At 39.3% G+C, this 24,647-nt stretch overlaps 1 protein-coding gene across 2 annotated transcripts in view; it reads right to left on the reverse strand.

Annotated features, from left to right (window-relative positions):
* EYA1 (EYA transcriptional coactivator and phosphatase 1) overlaps positions 1-24,647 on the reverse strand; it is a 165,411-nt gene that overhangs the window by 121,143 nt on the left and 19,621 nt on the right. The window contains exons 4-6 of one of the 2 annotated variants that reach the window (XM_032421973.1): positions 13,496-13,573; positions 3,260-3,329; positions 2,792-2,937 (exon numbers count right to left, since the gene is read on the reverse strand). In XM_032421973.1, the coding sequence (XP_032277864.1) occupies positions 2,792-2,937; positions 3,260-3,329; positions 13,496-13,573 (294 nt within the window). Of the gene's footprint in view, positions 1-2,791; positions 3,043-3,259; positions 3,330-13,495; positions 13,574-24,647 lie in introns of those variants that run through there. The other variant, XM_032421971.1, reaches the window with a different exon arrangement.

Genomic DNA, 24,647 nt, shown 5'->3' on the forward strand with positions numbered 1-24,647 from the left:
GTTAGGTAACTTTCCTAAGGCAGTGGAAGAATCTGACTCTTGGCCGAGAGAGCCTACAATAATTCCTGGAGTATCTCTAAATAACCTCATAATGACCTTAACATTTAAGTCTTAACATAACCTTAACATTTTTTTTTTTTTTTAATGTGATCTTTTTCCCTGTACAGGCAATCCCAAACCAATGAATAACCCATACTTATAAATGCTCCCTGGAAAAATACCTGCCTAAAGCAGGTGGTTTGATGGCTCTAGAAACTCCCTTCCTTTCCTTGTCACCAACAGGGATTTCCCCTCCTCTCTCTCCATTTGAGACTATTAATCTGCTTCCAGTCTTTGCTTGTACCACCTCTGGTATTAGCCTGGAGGTCCAATCTTTGTGCTAAAAACAGATAAGGAAGAGCAAGAAGAGGCAGAAAACACCCTCATCTGCACCTTTTTCGAGGGCTTCCACCCATAAGCTTATGAACTCATCTTATCTCTAAGCTCCATGCAGATCCAGAGACAGGACGAGTTCTTCTTTCCCACTGATCTATTGTTCACACCATCTATTGTTCACACCATGAAAAGATTTGCCTAGCTTTTCTTACAGGGTCTAAATAAAAAGTCAGGGGGCACAAATCTTTGGAGAGAGTCTTCTTAGACCATCTGGACCTTGACTATCAGCCGTTAAAAACCCTAATGTATGTGTTCTTCCTTCACAAGCAAGCAGAGGGGAGAAGGTGGTCCTATTTTTCAATGCATTGGCCCAAGAAAACTAGAATTCCTGGCCAGAAGCACTGGGAGCATCTCTCTGTACTCAAGGCCCAGGAAGAGAAGAAAGAGATTGGGGAAAATAATGAGGACTCAGAATCATTCTCAGGAGATTTATAAGCACAGACGGCCCTGAGGCCAAAGCCCTTCACCAAAGTGCCACGCTCTTACCATCTCCTGACCTATCACATTAAAATGCCCATTCTCACTCTACTAGTTGTGATTGGAATCTCAGAACCTCTGCTCATCTTCCTCTACTGGAACAATTACTGCAGACAATAGGGACATCCACTAATGGTTCAGAACTGGAACTGTCCTAGATGGCAGGCAAGAAAGGGGCAAAGGCCCTACCATGACTCCATGGGGAGAAGAAAGAACAAGAGAGGAGTGTGTGCGTGGCAGCCGAGGCAGTGACTTGAATGGCAGCTTCCTGGGGCAGCACTGGTAAGGCTACCGTTTAGTATTGTTCGGGCCGGAAGATATATTTACACTTCAAATAATCAGCTTACCAATCCATTTTGAGAATATAAATTGGGAACCCCCTCAACTCACATTATAGAGTTGAAGGTATGCAATTCAAATCAGACATCCTTTTCTCTCTTTCAGCACAAGAATTGTTTAGAAGTAAATTGCAGATAAATTTGATCTACATCTAATATTATTTTCAAAAATCTTGAGTACAAGTTACGGAAATGAAAGAGAATTCTAGAAGTCCATTTTATGGCTGTTTCTAAAACCTGGCTTAAAAATACCTAGCTAGATAACATTTGGTTCTGGAAAGTTTTGCAATGAAACTATAAAGGGTGAAATCATATATTATTTACATTTTAATTTACATATATTTTCTAAGAAATTTATATATAGTTGATTTGGTTTGGGGTAGAGCTAGAGAATAAAAAGGAATAAAGTAATTTAGTTCTCGATTATTAATGAAATGTTTAAATGCTTCTTTCAATATACTGCTATAAACACAGAATTACTTATTCTACCACTCCTTTCCCCCAAACTCTCATGTACTTTTTCTTGATCACTTGATTTTATTTTTTTTAAGGGAGTGTTAATTCATATTCTTTCTATTCAAAGTGCAATTTGCTTAAAATTATAATTGCAACTCAATTGAAGAAAAGGTATCTTGAAATTCTAAGATTTCTTAAAATTAAACTTTGGGGTTTTGCTGGATTTATTTTTAACTTACAGGTATTGACCCTTTAACAATTGAGTTAAATTACACCGAGATAAAGATAATCTCCAGGTGGGAAGGAACAAATAAGGATATGAGCTTTCAATGTTTCCTGCTTTGCCTCTTTAAAGTGCAGCCCAAGCTGTGATATATAGATCACTTTTCCTAATGGCTGATCCTGCTGAAATTTGAAAGTACCACCACCGTCAAGTTCAGAGCAAGGGCTTGTTGAATTCTGTTTGTACTTCCCTAATCATAGGTAGGCATCTGATAAATAGGAAATGAATCTTTACCCCCAAAGACTCCATTCACCAAAGTTTTATCACAAATATGCACCAGAATACTTTGGATTCCAGAACCAAGTGCTCAAGTGACAAATTAAAAGTTGAGCTATAAATGGAAAAAAATGAGAGCAAGAGGGCATATAAACCATGCGATCTATTTGCCACTGCTGATCTCAAGATAAGTAGCCACCACTTCTTACAGGGCTCATTTAAAAACAAGCGTATGAAGAACTTAGATACAGAAGGTGGTAAACACTTTCTAAAGTGGCCCAAGGTGGGGCGCCTGGGTGGCTCAGTCGTTAGGCGTCTGCCTTCGGCTCAGGTCATGATCCCAGGGTCCTGGGATCGAGCCCCGCATCGGGCTCCCCGCTCAGCGGGAAGCCTGCTTCTCCCTCTCCCACTCCCCGTGCTTGTGTTCCCTCTCTCGCTGTGTCTCTCTCTGCCAAATAAATAAATATTAAAAAAAATAATAATAAAGTGGCCCAAGGTGACAGTCTTTAGGTACCACTCCTGTGAAACGTGCACACACACAGGACTGCCCATCTGATCCCACTACTGAGGTAACAGGATTACTCACCATAAGAGGAAATTCCGTATGGCTGTCCCGGCTGTGGGTATGTGGCGTACGCTGTAGCTTGTTGCATTCCTGTGGTAAACTGTGTTTGCCCATATGCAGCCATAGTTTGTGAGGAAGGGGTAGGGAGAATATGTGGGTATGGTCTGCTATTTGTCAGAAATGACAGAAAATAGAAAGCCCATGCATTAGATGGAAACATGCAAGGTAACCGATTAACAACCATATCACAAATTGCAGTTAAAGACTGTCTTTTAAAGTATAACTTTCTAATCTAACTATACAAAGTACTGAAATACTTCAGTACCTCTTCTAGGTGACGCTCAAAATAAATTTGTGTAAACACACTGAAGTCTCTAGGAAATGCACTTTAGTTTAAATTAAGACGTAACACGTAGGCACAAAACATGACTTGAAATAAGGTAAAAGGCTACTAAGAAAAGTCATTTATTAAGAGAAAATACATCTTACTTGGAAGGATAAATCTGTGGTGGGGAGAACTGGTGAGTTGGTCTTGGGCTGAAGCTACTGCTCCCAATTGCTGAAAAAAAAAATAATGTACAATAATCATAGCAAAATACAAAATATGTCTAAAGCTTCAATCTATTTTTGAACTACAGGAAGACCATGAAATTGTAGATGTTCACCCTAGTTGGCCTGAAAAAATTGGCACTTTCATATGCTCAAGCTAAGAGAAAGTTAAAATATATTGAACGACCTATGGGAACTGATTAAGGGATTTGTATTTTAAATTAACTCAGAAAGCAATCACCGTCATCTGAAATACCTGTCAGCAGCAGTACACGAGTACAAGGCGTCCTGGCTACCGTTTGAAGGACCTGCTCAAAGAGGCGGTGGGAGGGTGAGTTTGCAGGGCTGGGCGGGACCCCAAAAGGTCACCTGGCCTATTGTGTGTGCTCGGAACACACACACCTGAGACTGGATTACAGAGAAACCCCCGTCTCAGGTGAGTACAAATAGGACTGAGCCTCATTTGCCTGCATTGATTTAGCAACTTTTTTTTTAGTAAAAATGCATTCCTATAGCTCTCTTAAATTTCTCAAGTTGCAAGCTAAGCCTGTTTTTTCTTGCTCTGGGGCAGTGTTCCTGTGCCTTTCAGTTAAATGTGCTCAACTTCAGTTAATTCCGTAAAAAAGTTTTTTTGTTTAAAGACGTTATTCAAGCATTCAAGCAGAATTTCATCTCTTTTTAATCACACAGACTTTATTCAGTAGGTCTCAGAAAATGCACTGAAGTCTATCAAACATTCTTTTATACTCATTCTGAACTAGAGCAAAAATCCATTTTTGTGAACATAAGGCACTAAAATTTATTTATTGTAAATAGGGACTATCTCTTTTATGTGTATATTACACACATTTATGTTTATATATTTATATATACACACAGCTATATGTGTTTCTATGTATTACATATAAATATATGTAAAATATATATAAAAGGATACTATATATATATATATATATACACACATATATCCCCCCCCCCCCCCCCCGCCGCCCACAGACTCTTCCTATCCTCTACCTAGCTAAGATGCATATTCTTTGGGTACAATTATGAGATGTAATATGTTTATTTTCTTCTTCCACTAATAATCCTGGTGTTCAGAGGCTCTATTACTCATTAACTCTACTGTGTATTAAAATCCTTCTATAAGGTTCCATGCACTCAAAGTTGTATACATTTTTCATGATGTCGCATCAGTACATTTATACTTCTCAAATGTAATTTTCTGTTTGTGTTTGGGAGAAGAGTGGTAGAGTCGGACCAGAATCTTAATCTATGAATAATCCTCTCCTTGTAAAGCAAGCAGGCCTAACCCAGCGACAGTAGAGTAGATCTAGATTAGTACGACTCTTGCACGCAAGCTGCCAGACTTCCACCACGTGGCTCTCAGTTTGGCAGACCCAGGGTCCACATTAAAGCGAAGGCAGGCCAACTGGGCTGGTGTCCCCCCATCTGCGGGCACATGTTGAGTCACTGCTCTGTTCCAGGCACTGAGCGAGATGTCACAGATGCAAACATGCATAGACAAGTTCTCTCTGTCACATGTGGGGAGGCCGACACACAAATAGCCATGAGGGGATTAGGTAAATATTGCAATTTATAGAAGGGAGGGATTAGTGAGAGAATACTTGGACAACAAGGACTACCACTTGCCCAGGTCATCCGTGATGACAACCTTTCCTACTCCCCTCTGCTAAGCCTGGAAAGAGGCCAAGGGCAAAAGAGATTTATCCAACAGAGTAGCTGGAGGAGTAATACCTTCCCTGGAAAATCACAGTTAAAAATAAGTTTAAAAAAAAAAAAAGAACAGAAACCCAGTGCAACCCGATGATGGAAGCCATAGAAATCCCTTTTATGCTTTTTCAGCTCTATCCCTGGGTTTTTGAAATTGTGAGTCAGGACCCATGAAAACATCATAAACTCAACTGCACAGGTTACACCCAACAATTTTTTTTTTTTTTTACAAACAGAATAACGGAATAGTATATATCAAGGTTATTACACAGGGTAAGGTGAGTTCCGTGAAGCTTTAAGATTATATGCATAGCATAGGTGTGTACACATAAAGAGATCTGGGAGGCTGCAGAGTGTGGTAATTAAGCATAGGTTCTGGAATCAGAATTTAATTTCGGCTGACACTAAAGTTCCAACACCTCTGTTGTCTTGGTCAAGTCACCTGATCCCTCTAAACCTTGCTACGTTCCCCTGTATGATGGCAGTAATACTACCTACACCTCCCAGGATGGTTTGAGGACTAAATGGGATCGTTGATCGTTGTGAAAAGCACAATGTGTAGGGTTCATTAGCTCAGCTCTCCAGATTCCCACTATCTTTGCCCCCGAATTTGCCCTTCCTTCTGCATTTTTAATTCTACTCAATGGACAGCATCACCGTCTGTCCAGCAAAATACTTAAAAGCAGGATTCTTTGTTCCCATTGTACCTATGGGGCATAAAAATTAAGTAACACGTCCAAGCAATCAAATGGTAAAGCTGGTATTTGAACCCATGTCTGCCTGACTCTTTCCCTCAAAACATACTAGCTCCTGACCTCCTACATAGAATCTAAAAACCTCAAAATCATCTCCTTCCCTCCACCCCCATTTCATGAGTCTCGAGTCACCCATCCCAAATCCAGATATTGCCTGTTGAGCTGTCCCTCATCCTCCATCCCCAAGCCCCTGACCTGGCTCAGGTTCTCCTGAGCCTCAGCCACGTTCCCTGCACACCACCCGTTAACCCACCGCACACTACATCCATGGCCACCAAAGTGATCTTTCTTAAACAGAAACTTCATGTCCATTCTCCAACTTACCATCTCTCAACTGTGCTCACATTATGCCTAGGGAAAATTCCAAATTTCTTGGCAAAGTACACAAGGAGATGTAAGCATCTACCCTCCCTTGGGTTTAGTAATCAGTAGCCTCCCTGGACTCGAGGATTGCCCATACATGCCGTGCATTTTCATGTTTGGCTCAGTGGCTCTTCATACCAGACCCTCTGCCTTGTGAGGCTGCCTTTCCCCTGCTTGACAAGCACTTACTCCTCTGCTGGGACTAAAACATCATTTTCTCTTTAGGATAATGTCTTCCTTCTCTGTACTTTCTTGGAGTGTTGTAAACATTGGCAATGGAGCACTTCACCACACTGCATTATAGTTAGCGTGTGTAGTGTATGGATGTTAGTTTCCTCTGCTAACCAGGAGCTTCTGGGGCCCAGGACCTCTTGCTCTCCTTTACGTGTGTGGTAAGTAATCAATAAACAATATTTGTTTAATTACAATGTGAGATTTAGGTCATAAGCAAAGGAGATTTTTTTTTAAACCCTGATGATATGAAGGGTGGTTAAATTATTTTAAGTCCTATGTAAAAATGTATAATAAACCTGATTTAGCTCTTCAGCAATATAATTGGGAGTGAATAGTATTCTTTATAAAATACATGTAAGAACCCATGATGCTGCCCAAATATCTTGCTACTAATTACCAATGTGCCCCTAAAATGATTAAATATTTAATGCCATATAATAAGCCATATCTTTTGGGATTTCCCTAAATCCAAACCTCTACAATTTTGTGTGGCCCAAAGTCAAAAATCTTCCATCTCATACCTCAAATACTTCTCCTCCTAATTGCCTAAACACCTTTAACTTTTTAAGCAATAATTTAGGAATTCAGATTAATTTTCATGAGACCAGAATAACCTAAAGCAAAAAAGAATGCTCCCAGATCATTCATCATTCATCAAGGTAAATAAAATGGTTATTTTACCATTAGTAAACTCCAAATTATGCATGCCAGAGCCTCGGGAACATATGGGCAACTAATACCTCTCTGCTTTAGCACATTTGTTTCCTATTATTCCATTCTTTCTCTTATTGCTAACATAGAAGTTAAAGAAGTTCCCCAAATCTTGTAGTAGGGAGGGAGGGGAGGACCCAAGCTTGAGAATCTACTGAGAAGGTCAATAGAAATCCCCAAAATAGCAGGTTCTCAGTTCACTGCTCCCATCTCGTGAATGTCAACATCACTCTGTTGGACAAGCAGGTCAAAAGCCTAAATGTTTTGACTCTTCTCTTTCCATTTTATCATAAATTCGGCCAGCTCTCCCTTCAGAATATGTCCTCTACCTGACAACTCACTGCTCTCATTTACTTCTCTGTTCCAATCACCAATGTGGTGGCCACCAGAGGATGGCAGTCAGGACAAACCTCCCCCCCCCCCCCCCCGACCTTGCCTCCTTCCCGCTCTTCTCTACTCTTTTCTCCTAATGGAATCCTTACACATTCAGTCCTGTCTCGGGGGCTCTTCTCAACACAGTCTTCTCTCTTCTGAGCCAGGGCAACATTGGTCTCCCTGTTTCTATTTATCTCCCTCTCCACTCTTCTCCCATAAAGCGTTTTCCACACAACAAATGGTGACCTCTTAAAAAAATACAGATCATGTCACAACTGCCCCCAACTCCAAGCCCCATTATCCTCCTTTACATTTAAATGAACCCAAACTTAAAAATACATACATACATACATAAACCCAAACTTATTCCCTCACTTCACTAAGATCTCTACTCGTATGCTCACCCCTCAGAGAGGCCTTCCCTCTACAAGAGACCTCCATCCACTCTTCACTACATTATTTGATCTGCTTTCATTTTTTTGGTAGCCTAGTTACTTACACTACCACTTACCTCTTTATTATCTTCTGTCCCACAGAATGAAAGCTCCATGAGGGCAGGGACCTGATCTACTTCATCACTGCTATATTCCCACTGCCTAGAACACTGCCTCGCATATAGTAGGAGCTCTATACAGAATTGTTGAATGAATGAGTCAGACCCCAAAAGTTACATCTTTTTAGGAACAATTAAAAGACAGAAGTCCTACTTGTCATACACGATATTTTTTTCTCCTCTAGAAGCATTCCTGTTCCTATTTCCAATTTTCAAATACCACCAGACATCAACATTGTATTATCAACTGGCACTTCCTGTAACAAATTAATAACAAATTTAGGCTTTGTGGAAATGGAAGAAACAGAAGGCAAAGACATTTTGCAATCCCTAAAAATATTATTTTCAACCCCAATTATTCTTAACATTTAGATCATTAAAATATTACTTTTCATTGGTAAACAATAAATGGGCAGAACATAATTAAATTTTAAAAACATAATAAACAGCCTTGTAATTTTCAATTCAGCAACATGCCTTTGAAAATCTACTGCTTTCCTCCAGTCTCCCCATACCAGGATACCTGGTGATTTTCCTAGAAAAGAAGGAGCCTCACTGCCTCCTTAATGCTTTAAGATGCTCAGATTCCTTGAAGGACAGAGGTGGAGACAGCTACTACCGATGTCAGAATGGCTCTGTTTCCTCTTTATTCTTGCTGTCTGTTTCATCAAGACACCCAAAATGGTTGGGATGTGAATTTTTAAGCCATCATGGAGAAGCAGAGTAGTGACCAGAGGTGAAGACCATTTTGGAGTAAATGCTTGGAGATTGCTTTCTCTTTCCCTTATAAGCCCTAAGTCCTGTTCATAGCTACCCCAGCAGGCCATGGCTTTTGCATCTTTACTCAAGGAAGACAGAAAGAAAGAAGGAACAAAAGAATTAAGGGAAAAGCTTTGTGTTTCCTATACCTGCCCCTGACTCCCCAGCTCACGCTCTCTCTCTCCGCTGTGCAACACGGAGAATCAATCTATGGAAAACAAGATCACCTATAGCTTCAGTCTCTTCACCAAACTATCCTTCCACCTTCAGCTAAGCCTTTTTTCAAGGACCCTGCTTCTCCTGCATATCTTTTTCAAGTAGAGCGTACTCGTGCTCTCAGATTCCAGATATTACAAAGACCTGAAAAACATAACCCCATTTCTGCTTCTTGTTGTTGTTTTGTTTTTTTCTCTCCCATTAAACCCTTCCTTGTCTAAGGTTTATGACAATTCTTTAACACTTTCATGAATGACCCACCTCCTAAACACTGTCTTGCATTTATCAAAACCTTTAGTATTTAACTGTGTCCCCTAACAAGTCTCAGCGTTATCTTGGATTATGCGTCCATCACTTCTCTCCTTCTGTCTAGGCCTCCACTCTGGCCTTCTACTCCAACCACTAAGCTCAAGACCGCATTATGGACCGTTCTTTCCCCCCATTCCACAGTCTTGCACCACAACAGCATCAACCAATTCATTTGTTTACTTAATGAACATTTACTGACCAGCATCCATGTGCTCAAATCCATGATGGCCACCAAGACTGTAAGTGTGAACAAGCCAAACAAAATCTCTGTTCTCATAGTGCTATGGTTTAGCAGGAAGAAAGACAATGAAAAGTAATTTTAAAAGTAGTGATGAAGGCTGAGGAAGGGAAGTATGGAGGACTAACTACAGAAGCATATGGTAGAGGCATCACTAGTTTTGAGATTAAGGGAAGACATCCTCTCCTGTCAGAATTTTCTTTCCCTTATTCCCATCTAACCTGTTCTCCAACCTTATTATAGATGCAGGACCCCTGACATCCTTACCTTCTCTCAATTTGTTATTCCTTACCTTTTTTTAAATACTTATCCCAGGAGGATACATGAATCATTTTTTTAAAACTCTTCTTACTGATACCCTCAATTCTCTTACTTCCATATTCTTCCATGCCTGACCTGGAAAACCCTTAACCCTGGATCAAGATAAATATCTTTTGACCTGGGCAGCAAAACCCTTGTAGAGAAAAATTGCTCTATGATAAAGGCTCCACATTCATAGTTCTACCTTTGTTTGGACTCTGGCTCTACTGTCAACCTTCCTTTACATTCCAAGCAGCCTCAGGCTTCCCAGTTCCTCGTGACATCTATTTCAATCTTCTCCATCTCTTCCAGCTTATAAGCCTATCACTATCCTCACTTTGAATCACTTCAGAGGAAATGGTAGAAGCCTTCATTCATCCATCCATCCATCCATCCAACCATCCATCCATCCATGCATCCATCCATCCAGTAAATATCTAAGTGCCTAATAAGCACCAGATACTCTTTCAGGTGTCAAGGAAACAAAACAAATCTCTGCCATCACAAGCTTACATTTTGGTGGGAGTGAAACACCAACAATAAACCTAATACACAAGTAAATGATACAGTTTGCAAAAGGCTGTGTTATTGGGGGGGGTGTGTTTAGCATGTTAGAGAGGCTGGAACCCTACAGTGAGAGTTTTGCAACACTAAGTAGGATGGTCGGGGTGGCGGTGGGGGGTGCCTCGCAGAGAAGGGAGATGAGAGCCCAGACTGGAAGGTAGTGAGGGAGTCAGGCAGGTATACAGAGAGGTGCCCCAGGCAGAGGGACTGCCACTGCAAAGGTCTGGACTGGAAGCCTGTCCAGGATGTTGAAGGAATAGTGGGAAGGAGGCAATAGGTCCGATGGGGCTTGTGGCTACTGTAAGGACTCAGCATTTACTCAGAGATACGTGGGAGCTACTGGAGGGTTTGAGCAGAGGAATCAGGCAGGAATTCCCTTAACATATTGACTCCTCCTTCACTTCAAACTCATCTGTGTTCATTCCCAGTCCACTGTTCCTGATGTTTCTGTGGGAAAGTTATTCCTTTTCTAAGGCGATCCACTTCTGTTCAGGATTTAAGCCATTGCTGTACCGGCAGGCACCTCCCTGCATCGATTATCCCCATTTTATCTACTACCTTTAACCCCTACCTCTATAAAGTTGGTGTTGGCAGCCAAAACCACCCTGACCTTCTAAATGCCATCCTCAGCCCTATCTCCTGCTTTCTAATGGACTACCTTCTCTTCTCCTTTTACCACCTATGTACTTGAAAGATAGTTTTCTCCTCCCTGTCTCCACTTCCTCACCTTGTTAGTTAAATCACCCATTTCCTCACGGCACTTTATGAGCACATATATCTGCTAGGAACTGTATTGGAGAAAACAGAACTGGGGCACAGGGGCAAGTGGGCATGAGGGGAAGTAAAGCACCATCCACTGAAACTGCTGTAGGCTAAATCCACGGATGTTCCTCATTTAGATTTTATTTTGACATAACTTGACACCGCGGAAAAGTTGCAAAAATAGTAGAAAAACTTCCCAGATATCCTTTACCACAATTCTCTAAATGCTAACATCTTATTATATTAGCTTTATTCTCTATTCTCTTTTTCCCCTATAGATTTGTATATGCATACACATGTATAGCTCACTCTTTTTGGAACTGCAGGTAAGATGTCCCTTAACTATTACTTCGATGTATATTTCTTAAGAACAAGGAATTCCTTAAACCACAGGTTTTCAATACCAGGAAGAATAGCGAAGCAATACTATTATCTAGAGATACTTAAAAAAACTTTTCTCAGTATGTGACTTGGATAAACTTGCACTTCAAAATTACTACTTTTTAAAAGTATGACTGTTATACAAATACACTGTAAAACATTTTTGAAAAAAGGCAGAAGGAATAAAATTCAAATTATATTCCATCATCCAGAGAAAGCCACCACTAATTTTTATACACATACACAAAGACAAATATGCATACACATAAATGTTTAAAAACACATGGATTATACTGAGCATATTACTCTTTTGTAACCTGCTTTTCACTTAATATAGTTAACACTTGCTCATGCCATTAAGTTTTTTTTCCAAACTATTTTTAATAGCTGTATACCAATCTATCACATAGACAGCGCTTCCTTGAAACCCTTCCTGCCTTTACTTCCAACTCAACTCTCTTCCTTCTTTCCCAGTTGAAAACCTGCATCTTCATTTTATTCCCTGCCTGTCTCTCTATATTGGTCTTCCCTGGATTCTGTCTTCAACTCTGTTAGAGCCCACTAGCTTTAACTCCCTGCACGTTCCCAAAATTTCCATTCCAGATCATTCCTGAGCTTCAACATCTTCCAGTGGATGTTGCCTCCCATTCAACATGCCTTTCCCTCTCAGTCATGCTCCTCTTGCATTCCATCACCTTAACCTGTCTCTCTGCCTCACTTATCCCCTGTACTCACTGGTTACTATGCCATAAATTCGGCTTTGCAAATACACCTTAATCCACCATCTTTCCATAACATTGCCAGCACCTTACCTCAGGTCTTCATGATTTCTTGCCCAAATTAATGCAAAAAGACTTTATCTGGTCTCTCTACTTCAGTTCTCCAGCCCCTCTCCCTCCTGCTACAGTCAGGATTCTGTATGTGAATACGATCATGCAACCCCCTTCCTCTGATGCCTCCCACTGTACTCAGGATATAGAGCAAACATCATGTGGAACACAAATGCCTCTTTAGACTCTATCCTGACCCTGTCCGGCATCCCATCACCACTCACACTGTACACACCAGGAATGCTGAACCATTGGCAATTCCAAATTCCATGCCTCTGTGTCTTGGTCTCCTCCCATGGAATGTTCTATCTGTCCAACTTTCCCCTCCCCAGATCAATGTGTGCTTTATTCCTACTCATTTTTAAGGCTGAGTGCAGGCATCTCCTCCAGGAAACCTTTCCTTACCCCCTCCATCCCAACCCGGTCTCTATTGGGTCCCTTCCTGGGGAACCCTTCTTGGGGATCTTTGGCCTTCCCTCTGGAAATATCAAAGTATAATATGATAGTCTGGTCATTTATTCACCCTACTAAGCCCCAAACCAGGGCCATTCTCATACACCTATTAATCTGTAATAGCACCAAGCACATTCTCTGGCATAAGTCGAATTCTAGTAAGACAAACTTTGTTAATGTGAAAGAGATCAAAACTAACTTAAGGACCGAAAGCTGCTTTATAAAGTCTAATTTAGATCTCTAGTTGACATGACAGTTACTTAGGAGGATGGTTTGGTTAAGTCTGCTTAAAGAGTATCAGAAGCCAAATTTTGCCTACCTAAATATGCGTAATTGGAAAAATCATACAAATGAGAGAAAAAGGGCAGGAGTCATTAACATAATAAAGATAATTTAGTTGAAGAAAAATGAAAAAAACTGCTTTTGATTTTATCTCTATAGGATATCAACATTTTCAGCAAATACTTCGTAACATTGATAAAAACAATGGAATTGCAGGTACAGGACTCTGAGTAAAGCTATAGTACAATTTTATACTACATACACACATGCATATACCCACAGAGAAAAACTTACATATATAAATAAACTAAGAAAAACCATGCTTGGTATTAATGTGAAAATCTAATATTTATTCCTTACCTGAACCTGAGAAATTGTCTAAAGACCCGTCTGCTGTTGTTGAAACTATTTCACTGCTGCTCATTGGCTCTGTTTTAACTACAAAAATAAACAACATATAGGATATATCCAATTAATAGTTATCTGTAAAGGCATGGTAGAGAAGTTATATTCAAAATAGTCACATGAAAATCATTTTAAAAAGCAGTCTTTTAGTATTTGAATATAATTCAGATTAATATTTGTAATAGAATTTTTAAAAAGACATACACATTAACTATTTAATCCCTAAGGAAACAATCCGTTGTAACAAGCTATCCTTCAAAAGAAACACTTTAAAAGTAGTTAAATTCATTACCTTACGTATTAATTGAATTGCTTATTAACAAATAATTTAAATTTTAAAATTTATATGATGAGGATGTGAGAGTATTTCCTTGGTTATGTAGCCATTTAGCCCAACAGAGCCAAAACGGTAGAATAAAAAGACTTGAAGTAGGAAATAACACTGGTAGATTTTCATCATGCTTAGGGACAGGCAGACGCAATTGCATGTGTGCGTGCGTGCGAACGCGCACACACACGTGCGCTCTCTTGGTTATCCAATATGGCTGTAAAACAGAGGACTCAATTTAATGGATCATTATTACCACTCAGCCATATCTGGCTGCCAATATGTCAATATCTGATGTACACTTAGTACAAAACCACACTAAGTGTAAATGAAGCAGAAATTAAGTTTTTCATTCCAAAATAAAACCAATAGCAGATAGTTTGTGGGAAACATTTTGATCTTTAGTAAAGTCCTTTGTAGCTGTACAATAAAAACATTTAGATTTATGCTATAGATTCATGATAGCAACCCAATCCATTGATATAGTGATGGTATTATTGACCCCTATTAAGCAGATAAGCCAGACCACCTCAGAACGTTTGCCTTTTCCCCTAGACTTAGGTGTTTTGTTTTGTTTTGTTTTGTTAATGAAGAGATAGCATTATTGTTCTTAGAAACAACTGGCGAAGTGCTATCATTGGAATTTGTGGCCCACTTTGTAGAAGTTATATATTCCCACTAATGGGTTTTCAGAAAGAATGCAATAATATCTCAGAGGCTACTTAAAAATCAGTAACATGTTTTCCAAAACAAAGGTCCTACCAAGAGAATATTTGGGGTGGCTTCTCTCACAAGTAAGTACATTCTGAAATGGGAAAGAATGATGGAGAAAATGCAGCTTTTCCTTCTCTCAACATTGCCAATCTCTTATAAATATCAGGCAAAGAACAGATTCACCCTCCTTGACCTTTGAATCTTTTACTAATGCATAATGAGTTTTCAAATAGACATTATAAATAGTTGCAGCAGATAGTCACTTCCAAAAAATTAATTATTTAGACTGCTTCTAAACAAAGTTGAAAAATAAAGCCAGTGAGTCTAATGGGAATCACTCCAAGTGATTGTTTTAATGTAGACCAAACAATAGTGTAACTGAAGTTTTCACTTTCCACCAGTTGTTTGGGGTTAGAAGTCTCAGTTCATGCTAATAAATTCTGACATAAGCCTGTATTTCCCTTTTCTCTTCACACCTCCAGGCAATCTAACGGTCTTGCTCTTTGTAACCATTATACTGCCATAGGTGGCGGAAAGCGCGTCCTCCCCTGCTGGTGCACAGCTCCAAAGTATCCTACCCAGTTGTCCACATCCTATCCATCCTTCCTGAAAGAACTCATAAATGCCCTGTACCTGTAAAGCAATAGCTCTATTTTACTCTGTACTAGACAGATTACCACAGGGATCTGAACTCAGAATCAAATAGCATACGCTGATCAAAGATGAGAATCAGGCTCAAGGAGAAGAAGTCATGTAAAGTGCCTACTATTGTCAGACTATAGACATTATGATTAATCCTTTTAAATCATTCTCCAAGTAGGTCTCAGAGTACAACTCACAAACTCCCTAGTTGGGTACTGTCTTCTTGTTTCACATGCAAAAATGGAAACCAAAGGGATTAGCAAAATTGCCCAAAGTCACAAGTGGTAGAAATGGGAATTAATTTTGGATGTTTTCAATTCTAAGCCTTGAAGAAATGACAACACATGGCACTTCCCAATAATTAGCACTACTCTATAACACAGCAAGGAAACTAAGGCACAATGCCACACACTGTGGATATAGAAGGAAGTAAAACCCCAACAGTCCACACCCTCCTCTAGAGTGTTAACACTTCCAGGCTAGTGCACTCACAGGACGATCTCAAGTAGAAGCTCCATGTCCACTTGCTTGAGAAAATGGTGAAGAAGAAATTTTCCAGTGTACAAGGTATTAGCCCAGATTACTTCCAAGTCTTTGCCAAATCTAAGATCTATGATTCTGTAGATTGGACTATAAAATTACTTGGTGAAAGCTTGACTATTCCAAAACCACTCCTACTCTTGTACCCCGCCCCCCCCTCAAAGACTTACTCTAGCTATTCTCCATATTATTAGTTTGATCGAATATAGCTTTCACTCCCAGGAGACATATTCAATTATACTTGAAATTCCATTAAAAGTAGGAAGGAAAGGAAGAGGGTAATTTTTCTTTTAGGCCCCAAGTACATTGCCTTTTGTCATTGTTCAAATATACCCATCTATACTCTAAGGAATGAAGACTCCCGTTTCCTAATGAATCCAATTTTTTAAAAGGCTCTGTTAAAGAGGATACACATAAAGTAACTACCAGAATAGTCATGATTTTATCAGGTACTGGAATTGAATACTTTGATCACCAGGACCTGATGCTAAAGAGACTGGAGATTTATTGTGATGTAAAATAGTTTGAGTGAAAGCCAAATGAGGGGAGACCACTTCTGGTGTTGTTGCCAAGCATACCCCCACCAGAAAGTTAAAAAGACAAGACTGATCTCCAGCTACCAAACTATCCATCCTCACTACCACTATCACATTTAAAAATATGCCATAGATGATATCATAGAGCACTTCTCCAAGGCTTCCAGTTTAAAACACCACATCCTGAATTTTTTTTTCCAGTCTTAGAGATTTAAGGTACTGTCACATCTGAGAACAATGATCCCATCTAAGATACTTATCTGAAAAGAAAAATCTATGAAGCATCTGTTCTCTTCTAAATAACTAAACAATTCTCGGGGCCCCTGGGTGGCTCAGTTAAGCAGCCAACTCTTGGTTTCAACTCAGGTCATGATCTCAAGAGTCCTGGGATCCAGCCCTGCGTCAGGCTCGACACTCAGCAGGGAGTCTGCTTGAGGATTCTCTCCCTCTCCTTCGGCCCCTCCACCCATTTGTGCGCATGCTCTTTCTCTCTCTCTTTCGCTTGCTCTAAAATAAATAAATAAATCTTTAAAAATAAATAAATAACTGTACAATTCTTTTATCTCCACTGTACTTTTTCTTTCATTACAGGATTTCAGTCTATTAGAAAACAGCAACTTTTATTCTCTTTTGCCCCCACTTAAGAATTTCTCTTTACCCTCTAAGTCTTCAATCTTCCATCTGATACTTTAAGGACCTACTCATCTCTAAAAATATTCAGAAACTCTCCTTTGCCTCTTTAATCTCCACAATCCCCCCCAACTCCTTTGCTCAGCCATGTGCTCTAGGCCCGCACTACACAGGGCAACTTGCTACCCTCCATGGGTGCCACAAACTCCCATCTATCAACACCTTTGAACCTTGGTTCTAGAGTCAAAGACTCCAGTTATCTGCTATATGACTTTATAAAAGTTATTTGATTTCTGACCTTAATTATCTCATGTACAATTTTTTTTAAATGATAGCTAGATTACAGGAATGCAGGAAGGATTTGTAAAAATTTATACAAAGTACCTGGTATAAAGTAGGAGCAGAAACTATATCTATCATCATCATTATTAGTAGCAGGATTCTGCTACACTGAATGCCTTTCTCCTGGGGACTAGTACCAGAGAGCAATATCAAATAAAGATTGTTAGAAGTACCAGCTTTGGAATTATCAATTGAATTTCAATCTAGCTTTGCTATTCACAGCACGAATCTGGAAAAGTTATTCAATTTCTGTGTGTCTCAGCTTCCTCATCTGTTAAATGGGGATAACATATCATGCAAGGATAAAAAAAAAAAAGAAGAGGAATGCTTAGAAATCATTGAGCACTGTCCAGTGGTTTACAAATCATTAACCCAGTCCAAAGGCCACACTTTTATAGTCACTTTATCATTATAGGTCTCTTTAAGAGACATCGAAGTCTTATGGGATAAAATCTATTATAAACTTTACATTAAAGTTAAACTTGTCCTTCGAAAAGTAAATTAAAAATATAAAGTCAAGCGACTTACCTAAGATCTAACATGAGGCCATTTTACTCAGGACAGCCAATATCAAACCAAGATAACTTGAACGTAACTTAAGAATACAGGATTAATCATGATTATATAAGAAAACTATAATTATACGGTAGTCCCCCTTCATCTGTGGAAGATATGTTCCAAGTCCCCCAGTGGATGCCTGAAACCATGGATAGTACTAAATCTTACCCATACTATGCTTTTTCCTATACATACACACCTATGATAAAGTTTAACTTATAAATTAGGCACAGTAAGATTAGCAACAATAAAATAGAAAAATTATACTGTAATAAAAGTTATGTGAACATGGTCTCTCAAAATATTTTATTGTACTGAACTAACCCTCCTTCTGAGGATGTGAGATGATCAAATGCGTACAGGATGAGATGAAGTGAGGTAAAGGATGTAGGCATTGTGATATAGTGTTTGGCTGTTATTGACCTTCTGGCGATATGTCAGAAGGAGGACTATCTACTTCTAGACTGCATTTGACTAGAACCATGGAAAGCAAAACTGCAGATAAGGGAGTACTACTGTACTTGTCACTACAATCTGTGTATATTCCATCTGAAGATACAGGCTAGCAGGAGGATCATGATGTACATGGCAAGTGAGACTGAGGATCCCAGGAGAAAATGGCCTCTCTCTCTAGTACTGTGTAGGGGGGATATACTGTAACTGGCCCATGGAAAAGATAAGTCGGTATTCCTTCACCATAAATTTAAGTGGAGACGCATCTATCCGACCATTGGAGCTTGGTGACATTAGCTCTCAAGATCATCCAACTAACCCATTACAGTATGACTCTGTGCTCATCAAGCAACTTCTGGTTGCACTTTAAATGTTGTAGTCATATAAACAGCCTCCAGAAAGATGATGGGCTGATCAGAGGAGACACGTGTTAAATCCATTTGGTTAATTTTTTACCATAAATTAAGAGAGCAGTTAAAGGGAGTTCACTACCAAAGGACAGCTCTGCCTGCTGGAGTAGGAGCCAGCCTTTGTGTTATGAAGAATCTGCCCAGGATTGCACAGTGAAGGCATCAGCCCAGGTGAACAGCAGGTCCTCCCCCAGCAGTATCTAAGCTTATTTTGTAACTTTTTTTTCAAACTATAAAAGCACAGCTTGTCTTCACTTGACATACACTTGGTCTTCCTTTCTATTTTGTTTCCTACTATAATGATCAAGAGCATGAAAAATCCAGTCCTTCATCTCTTGAGAGATCTCAAGATCTCAATGAGATTTGCCTTCATTCCATTTTGGTTATTAAATGATTCAGCTACACCACTGCCTAGAATTGTATGACCTCCAAGAATTGTCACATTTTTTTCATTTGCTCACTTATACTAGACTTGCTCATCAAAACATCGTGTCTTTCCAACTTCACTGGCCCAGTCTGGAACCCAGAGCTTCCACTTTAGAGTCCTGGGTCATCTCGTTTTTCCAAGCATCTTTTTTGCCAGGCTCTAATCCTAGCACTGGCAAGCCCTTGCTGTTCACTCTTCAACTGCTGTTCTGGATGGTTGAGCATGGGCGAGGAGGCCACAATATGCATGCTGACCAAATTTGTTAAAATTTATGCTTTCCATGTTCTTGTGAGTCATCTTGTTGCTCAACAATCTCCCTTTTCCATTTCTTGTACCTGAGACAGTTTCTATGGAGTCTTTTCCACTTTCTTCAAGCCCCTAGTCCTCACCTCATTCCCCATTCTCTTCAGCACATGCCCTAACCAACATTTCATAAAGAATGTTGAAGCTACATTAGATCTTTCAGTGATCTTCCTGCAACATCTCCCAGTTTCCTACTGGTTAATCCCAATGGAGGTTTCCTTTCCTGTAGTAGGATTTAACCTTTTAAACCTTTATTCTTGGTTCTTGGTTCCACTTTCATACCTCCTTTGCAACAAAACTCCATTATTTGATCTCCCAGAATCCTCAATAATTCCATCTCAAGAGGCTACTTCTCTTCTACTGACAAAGACAGATATCACCTCCTGCCTGTCAGAATGGCTAGAATCAAAAAGACAAATAACAAGTGTTGGCAAGGATATGGAGAAAAGGGAACCCTCGTGCACCGTTGGTAGGAATGTAAATTGGTGTAGCCACTGTGGAAAACAGTATGGGAGTTCCTCAAAAAGTTAAAAATAGAAATACCATATGGTCCAGTAATTCCACATGTGGGTATTTATCCAAAGGACACAAAAACACTAAATTGAAAAGATATATGGTACCCCTATGATTATTGCAGCATTATTTATAATAGCCAAGATATGGAAGCAACCCAAGTGTCCATGGATAGATGAATAAAGAAGATGGGATATATGTGTATACATACATATATATATGTATATACATGCATAAATACATACCTAACATATATACATATATGTACTTATGTGCAGGTTCTTGTAAAGCTTCTCACAGGACACATGTGGTTATGTTATTTTGAACAAAGTACTCTCTGGAGAAGACACATAGCATAAAATAGCATCTGCCATTGGAATTTTGTTTATTAAAAGAGGACTCTGCTTGGAGCCTTCAAAAATTACATGGATTTAATAATAATTCATGGGGCATAACCACTCAAAGGCAAATATTAGCTACTGCTATAAATAGGCCTTAAAAGAACCCTTTTAAAAGCTATACTGCACAAGACTATGCTGAATAGATAATATAAACTTGTGGGACTATGTGTGTATGTGTGTGTGTGTGTGTGTGTGTGTGTGTGTATGTATATATACATTACTCAGCCATAAAAAAAAAAAGATGAGATCTTGCCATTTGCGACAACGTGGATGGACCCAGAGTATTATGCTAAGTAAAATAAGTCAGACAGAGAAAGACAAATACCATATGATTTCACTTATATGTGGAATCTAAAAAACAAAACAAATGAACAAACAAAAAGCAAAAACAGACCTGTAAATGCAGAGAACAAACTGATCGTTGCCAGTTCTCTGCAGCCAGAAGGGAGGAGAGTAGGGGCATGCACAAAATGGATGAGGGGATTAGGAAATGAAGGCTTCCCATTGTGAATAAATGAGTTAGAGGAATAAAATGCCCAGCATAGGGAATAGTCAATGGTATTGTAATAGTGCTGTGTGGTGAGAGATGGTTGCTACACCTGTGGTGAGCATAGCATATAATGGGACTTGTCAAGTCACTATGCTGTACACCTGAAACTCATTGTAACATTGTGTGTCAGGTATACTTTAATTAAAAAGGCAGGTTTCCCTGAATTTTTAAAAGTCTGTTCTCGACCATGATACTTTTCTCCCTTCTTTCGTCACCAAGTTTCCTAAAAATTTGCCTTGAAATCTGGATCATCTATTCTCTCTTTAGTCTTTTCCCTCATCCCTTTATAGCTGCTATTTCACTAAAAGGACTTTCTTAATTGCCCACGTTAAACTTTTTCCAATCCTGGTTTTCCTTAATTCTTTTACAGAATGGGCCTTCCTCTGATTCTCTTCTTATCATTGACCCAATACAACACAGTGACATTCCCCCTCTCCCCTTAGATCTATCTCCTTTCTCTGGATTTTCTTCCCTTTGCTTATTCTGTTTTTTTGTTTTTGTTTTTGTTTTTGTTTAATTCTATGCCATTCTTACCTGTCTGAATGCTGCTCTAGTCTTTCCTTGCCAGAGGTTTAAAAATCATCTTCATGTAGAGAACTCCCAAATCTCTATCTTACCAGCACATCTTTTTCGTGGGAATCAATCCCCACATCCCAATTACACAATGCCCTTGCCTGGATCAGGGTTGAACTCAACCTACTCTAACATAAAATCTTCATTTTATACCTCTGTAATGGTCATGTCACTTAGAAAGTTTCCTCTTCACCCCAAGTTCTCTTAGATCCCCTCTCCTCACACCCTATTGCCAGGTCTACAATTTCTACCACTCTAATCTTTCCCAACCATCTTCTTTCTAAATCACAGCCACTATCCTGATTACTTTATATCTCTTCCCTCGTAAAAGTTGGCAACTGGCCTTTCTACTTTAAGCAGATGCTGATCTCTCCATAGCTTAGATTTGAGTGAGTCGCTCTTTGCTCTGAGGTCTTCAGCTCTCCATGCTCTCCTGAATTAAGCTATTAAGTTACATCCCTTTATCATGTTTTTAAGCCTCCCCCCCACACACACTCTAACACCAAGACGTTTGCTTTTTTCTTTTTTTTTTTTTGCTTTACTTCCCTAATTATATAATAACTAGTAGCTTACAAGAACACAAAGTATTACAAAATACACGGTCACATCTAATTGTCCTAACTTTTCTGTGTGACAATATTATCCCATTTTACAGACCATGAATCATGACTGTATATATTCAACATTTAAACCAAACTGGTTTAAACGGAGATGCTTAATGCGTAATGCATCCCCAAACCCATGGTTTTGCTAATGCCTTTCCCTCTGGCAAAATTTCCATCTGACTAAATCTCACAGTTCTTTCCAGGTTCAATCAAAGTTGCATCTGCTTTGCTAAGTCTTGCTTGACCTACTACTCAGGACTGATTTTTCTTTTCCTTGAGCTACTAAATCTGAGTTTGTACCTCCTTTAGAAAACACATCCTATTCTACCTCATTTTACATTTCAGTCTTATCCATTTTAATATGTTATAAATCTCTTCACGGTAGGAACTATATCTTTTTATATCCCTGCAGAACTTAGCACAACGCCTGACACATAGTTGAAACTCAATATTCATTGAGAGAACAAATAAAGGTAAAAATGTACAAATGACTTACAACTGACTTTATACTGCTAGGCACATTGCATAGAGCAATTAACAATAATACTGGGTATGTTCAAAAGTAAGATGACATTTTATTCCTCCCAAATTACCACTCAGTCAATTTATGGGCAGGTTCTTGTAAAGCCTCTCACAGGACACATTGTTACATTATTTTGAACAAAGTACTCTTTGGAGAAGACACATTAACATAAAATAGTGTCTACCACTGGAATTTTTGTTTGTTAAAAAAGGACTGGGCTTGGAGCCTTCAAAAGAGAGGTAAAGTACCTGGATTTAATAATAATGCATGGGGCATAACCATTCAAAGGCAAATATTAGCTACTGCTATAAATAGACCTTAAAAGAACTTTTAAAAGCTACACTGCACAAGACTATGCTGTTTAGATAACAAATATAAACTTGTGGGACAAAATAAAAGCACAGCCACCATAATATTATGTTACAATTTGGATTCAATGGCAGTATCACTCATGGATTTAATGAGTACTCCTTCTCAAACCATTAGTTAGAAGTGGAAATGTAGGTTTTTGAAAACTGTGTCAAATGACTGAAAAAGTGGCATCAAGGGATACCAAATGCCTATGTGAAAAGAATGAATAAAATGATTACGTGAAATATGAAAGTGGAAAACAGCAATAGTCCTAAATTTATATATTTTATGTGACACTTTTTAAAGACATAGAATTCAATTAATAAATATTGTAAGTAGCCACTTAACCATTTCTTCTTTATCTAAAAATGTATATATCCATGAAGCAAATGTGTTCCTTTGGGTAGTTCCCATTTGAGAAATGAGGCGTTCCTTTATATGTGTATATTGGCCCTGGAGGAGGATTATTATCCCTCCAAAATTTTAAAGTTAGAGCCATCCATCCTCTTTTGCCTAAAAGAGGGTAGAAAAATATCAGTTTTTCAAAATATCACACCTTTCATAACCTTATGAAAAACAAAGCAACACGTATAGACTAAACTTAGAACCGGAATGTATACAGGGCCCACAAGAACTGTTAGTCAATTTCAGAACTTGTTAGTCACAGAAGCGTAGTGTGTGTACCGTATTGGGGCAGCACCATGCAATGGCTTCTGGAGAGGTCTCGACTAGTTGACTCTCTTTGGTAAAAGAAATGCCCCATGGTAGATGACGACGGCTCCTTTGAAAGGTCTCGAGACTTCACTTTCCTTTCCTGTGACTCTCATTCTTGCCACACTAGCTCAGATCCTGGACACATAAAATCTGGGCAGACTACACGAGCCTCCGTATGTGTCCATCTCTCCCTCATTCCAGTCTCTCCTTGCAATTGCTGCCAGATTAATACCTAAAACACTTTCACCATATCAAGCCCTTGCTCAGAATATTCCATGGCTTCTCTGCTGGCTTCAGGATGAAGTCCAAATTCCTCAGTCTAATGTTCAGAGTCCTCCACAGTTTGGCTCCAGCTGATCCTTCCAACCTTATCTCCTATCAATTCCTTCTTCAGCTAAACTAGTCTCCTCACAGTCTCCCAAACTATCCTACCTTTGTTCAGATTGGTCCCTCATTTAGAATGCATTCCATCTCTTCTCAACCTATTCAAATTCTACCCATTTCCCAACACTCAGCTCAGATTCCATCTCCTTCTTGAAGCCTGGCCAGATCTCCACAAGCTGAAGAGCTCTTTTTCCAAACTCTGAGAGCACTTTTGTTTGGATCAGTGGCTCCTAACCTTCTTGAGAATGAAGCCCTCTTTTTTTTTTTTTTTAATTTTATTATGTTATGTTAATCACCATACATCATTAGTTTTTGATGTAGTGTTCCATGATTCATTGTTTGTGTATAACACCCAGTGCTCCATGCAGGACGTGCCCTCCTTAATACCCATCACTGGACCATCCCATCCCCCCACCCCCTCCCCTCTAGAACCCTCAGCTTGTTTCTCAGAGTCCATAGTCTCTCATGGTTCGTCTCCCCCTCCGATGTCCCCCCCTTCATTCTTTCCCTCCTGCTATCTTCTTCTTCTTCTTCTTCTTTTTTTTTTTTAACATATAATGTATTATTTGTTTCAGAGGTACAGGTCTGTGAATTGTGTAAGACTGTTGAA

The sequence above is a fragment of the Phoca vitulina genome, unplaced genomic scaffold (genome assembly GCF_004348235.1).
Source record: "Phoca vitulina isolate PV1807 unplaced genomic scaffold, GSC_HSeal_1.0 scaffold25, whole genome shotgun sequence".
Classification (NCBI taxonomy): domain Eukaryota; kingdom Metazoa; phylum Chordata; class Mammalia; order Carnivora; family Phocidae; genus Phoca; species Phoca vitulina.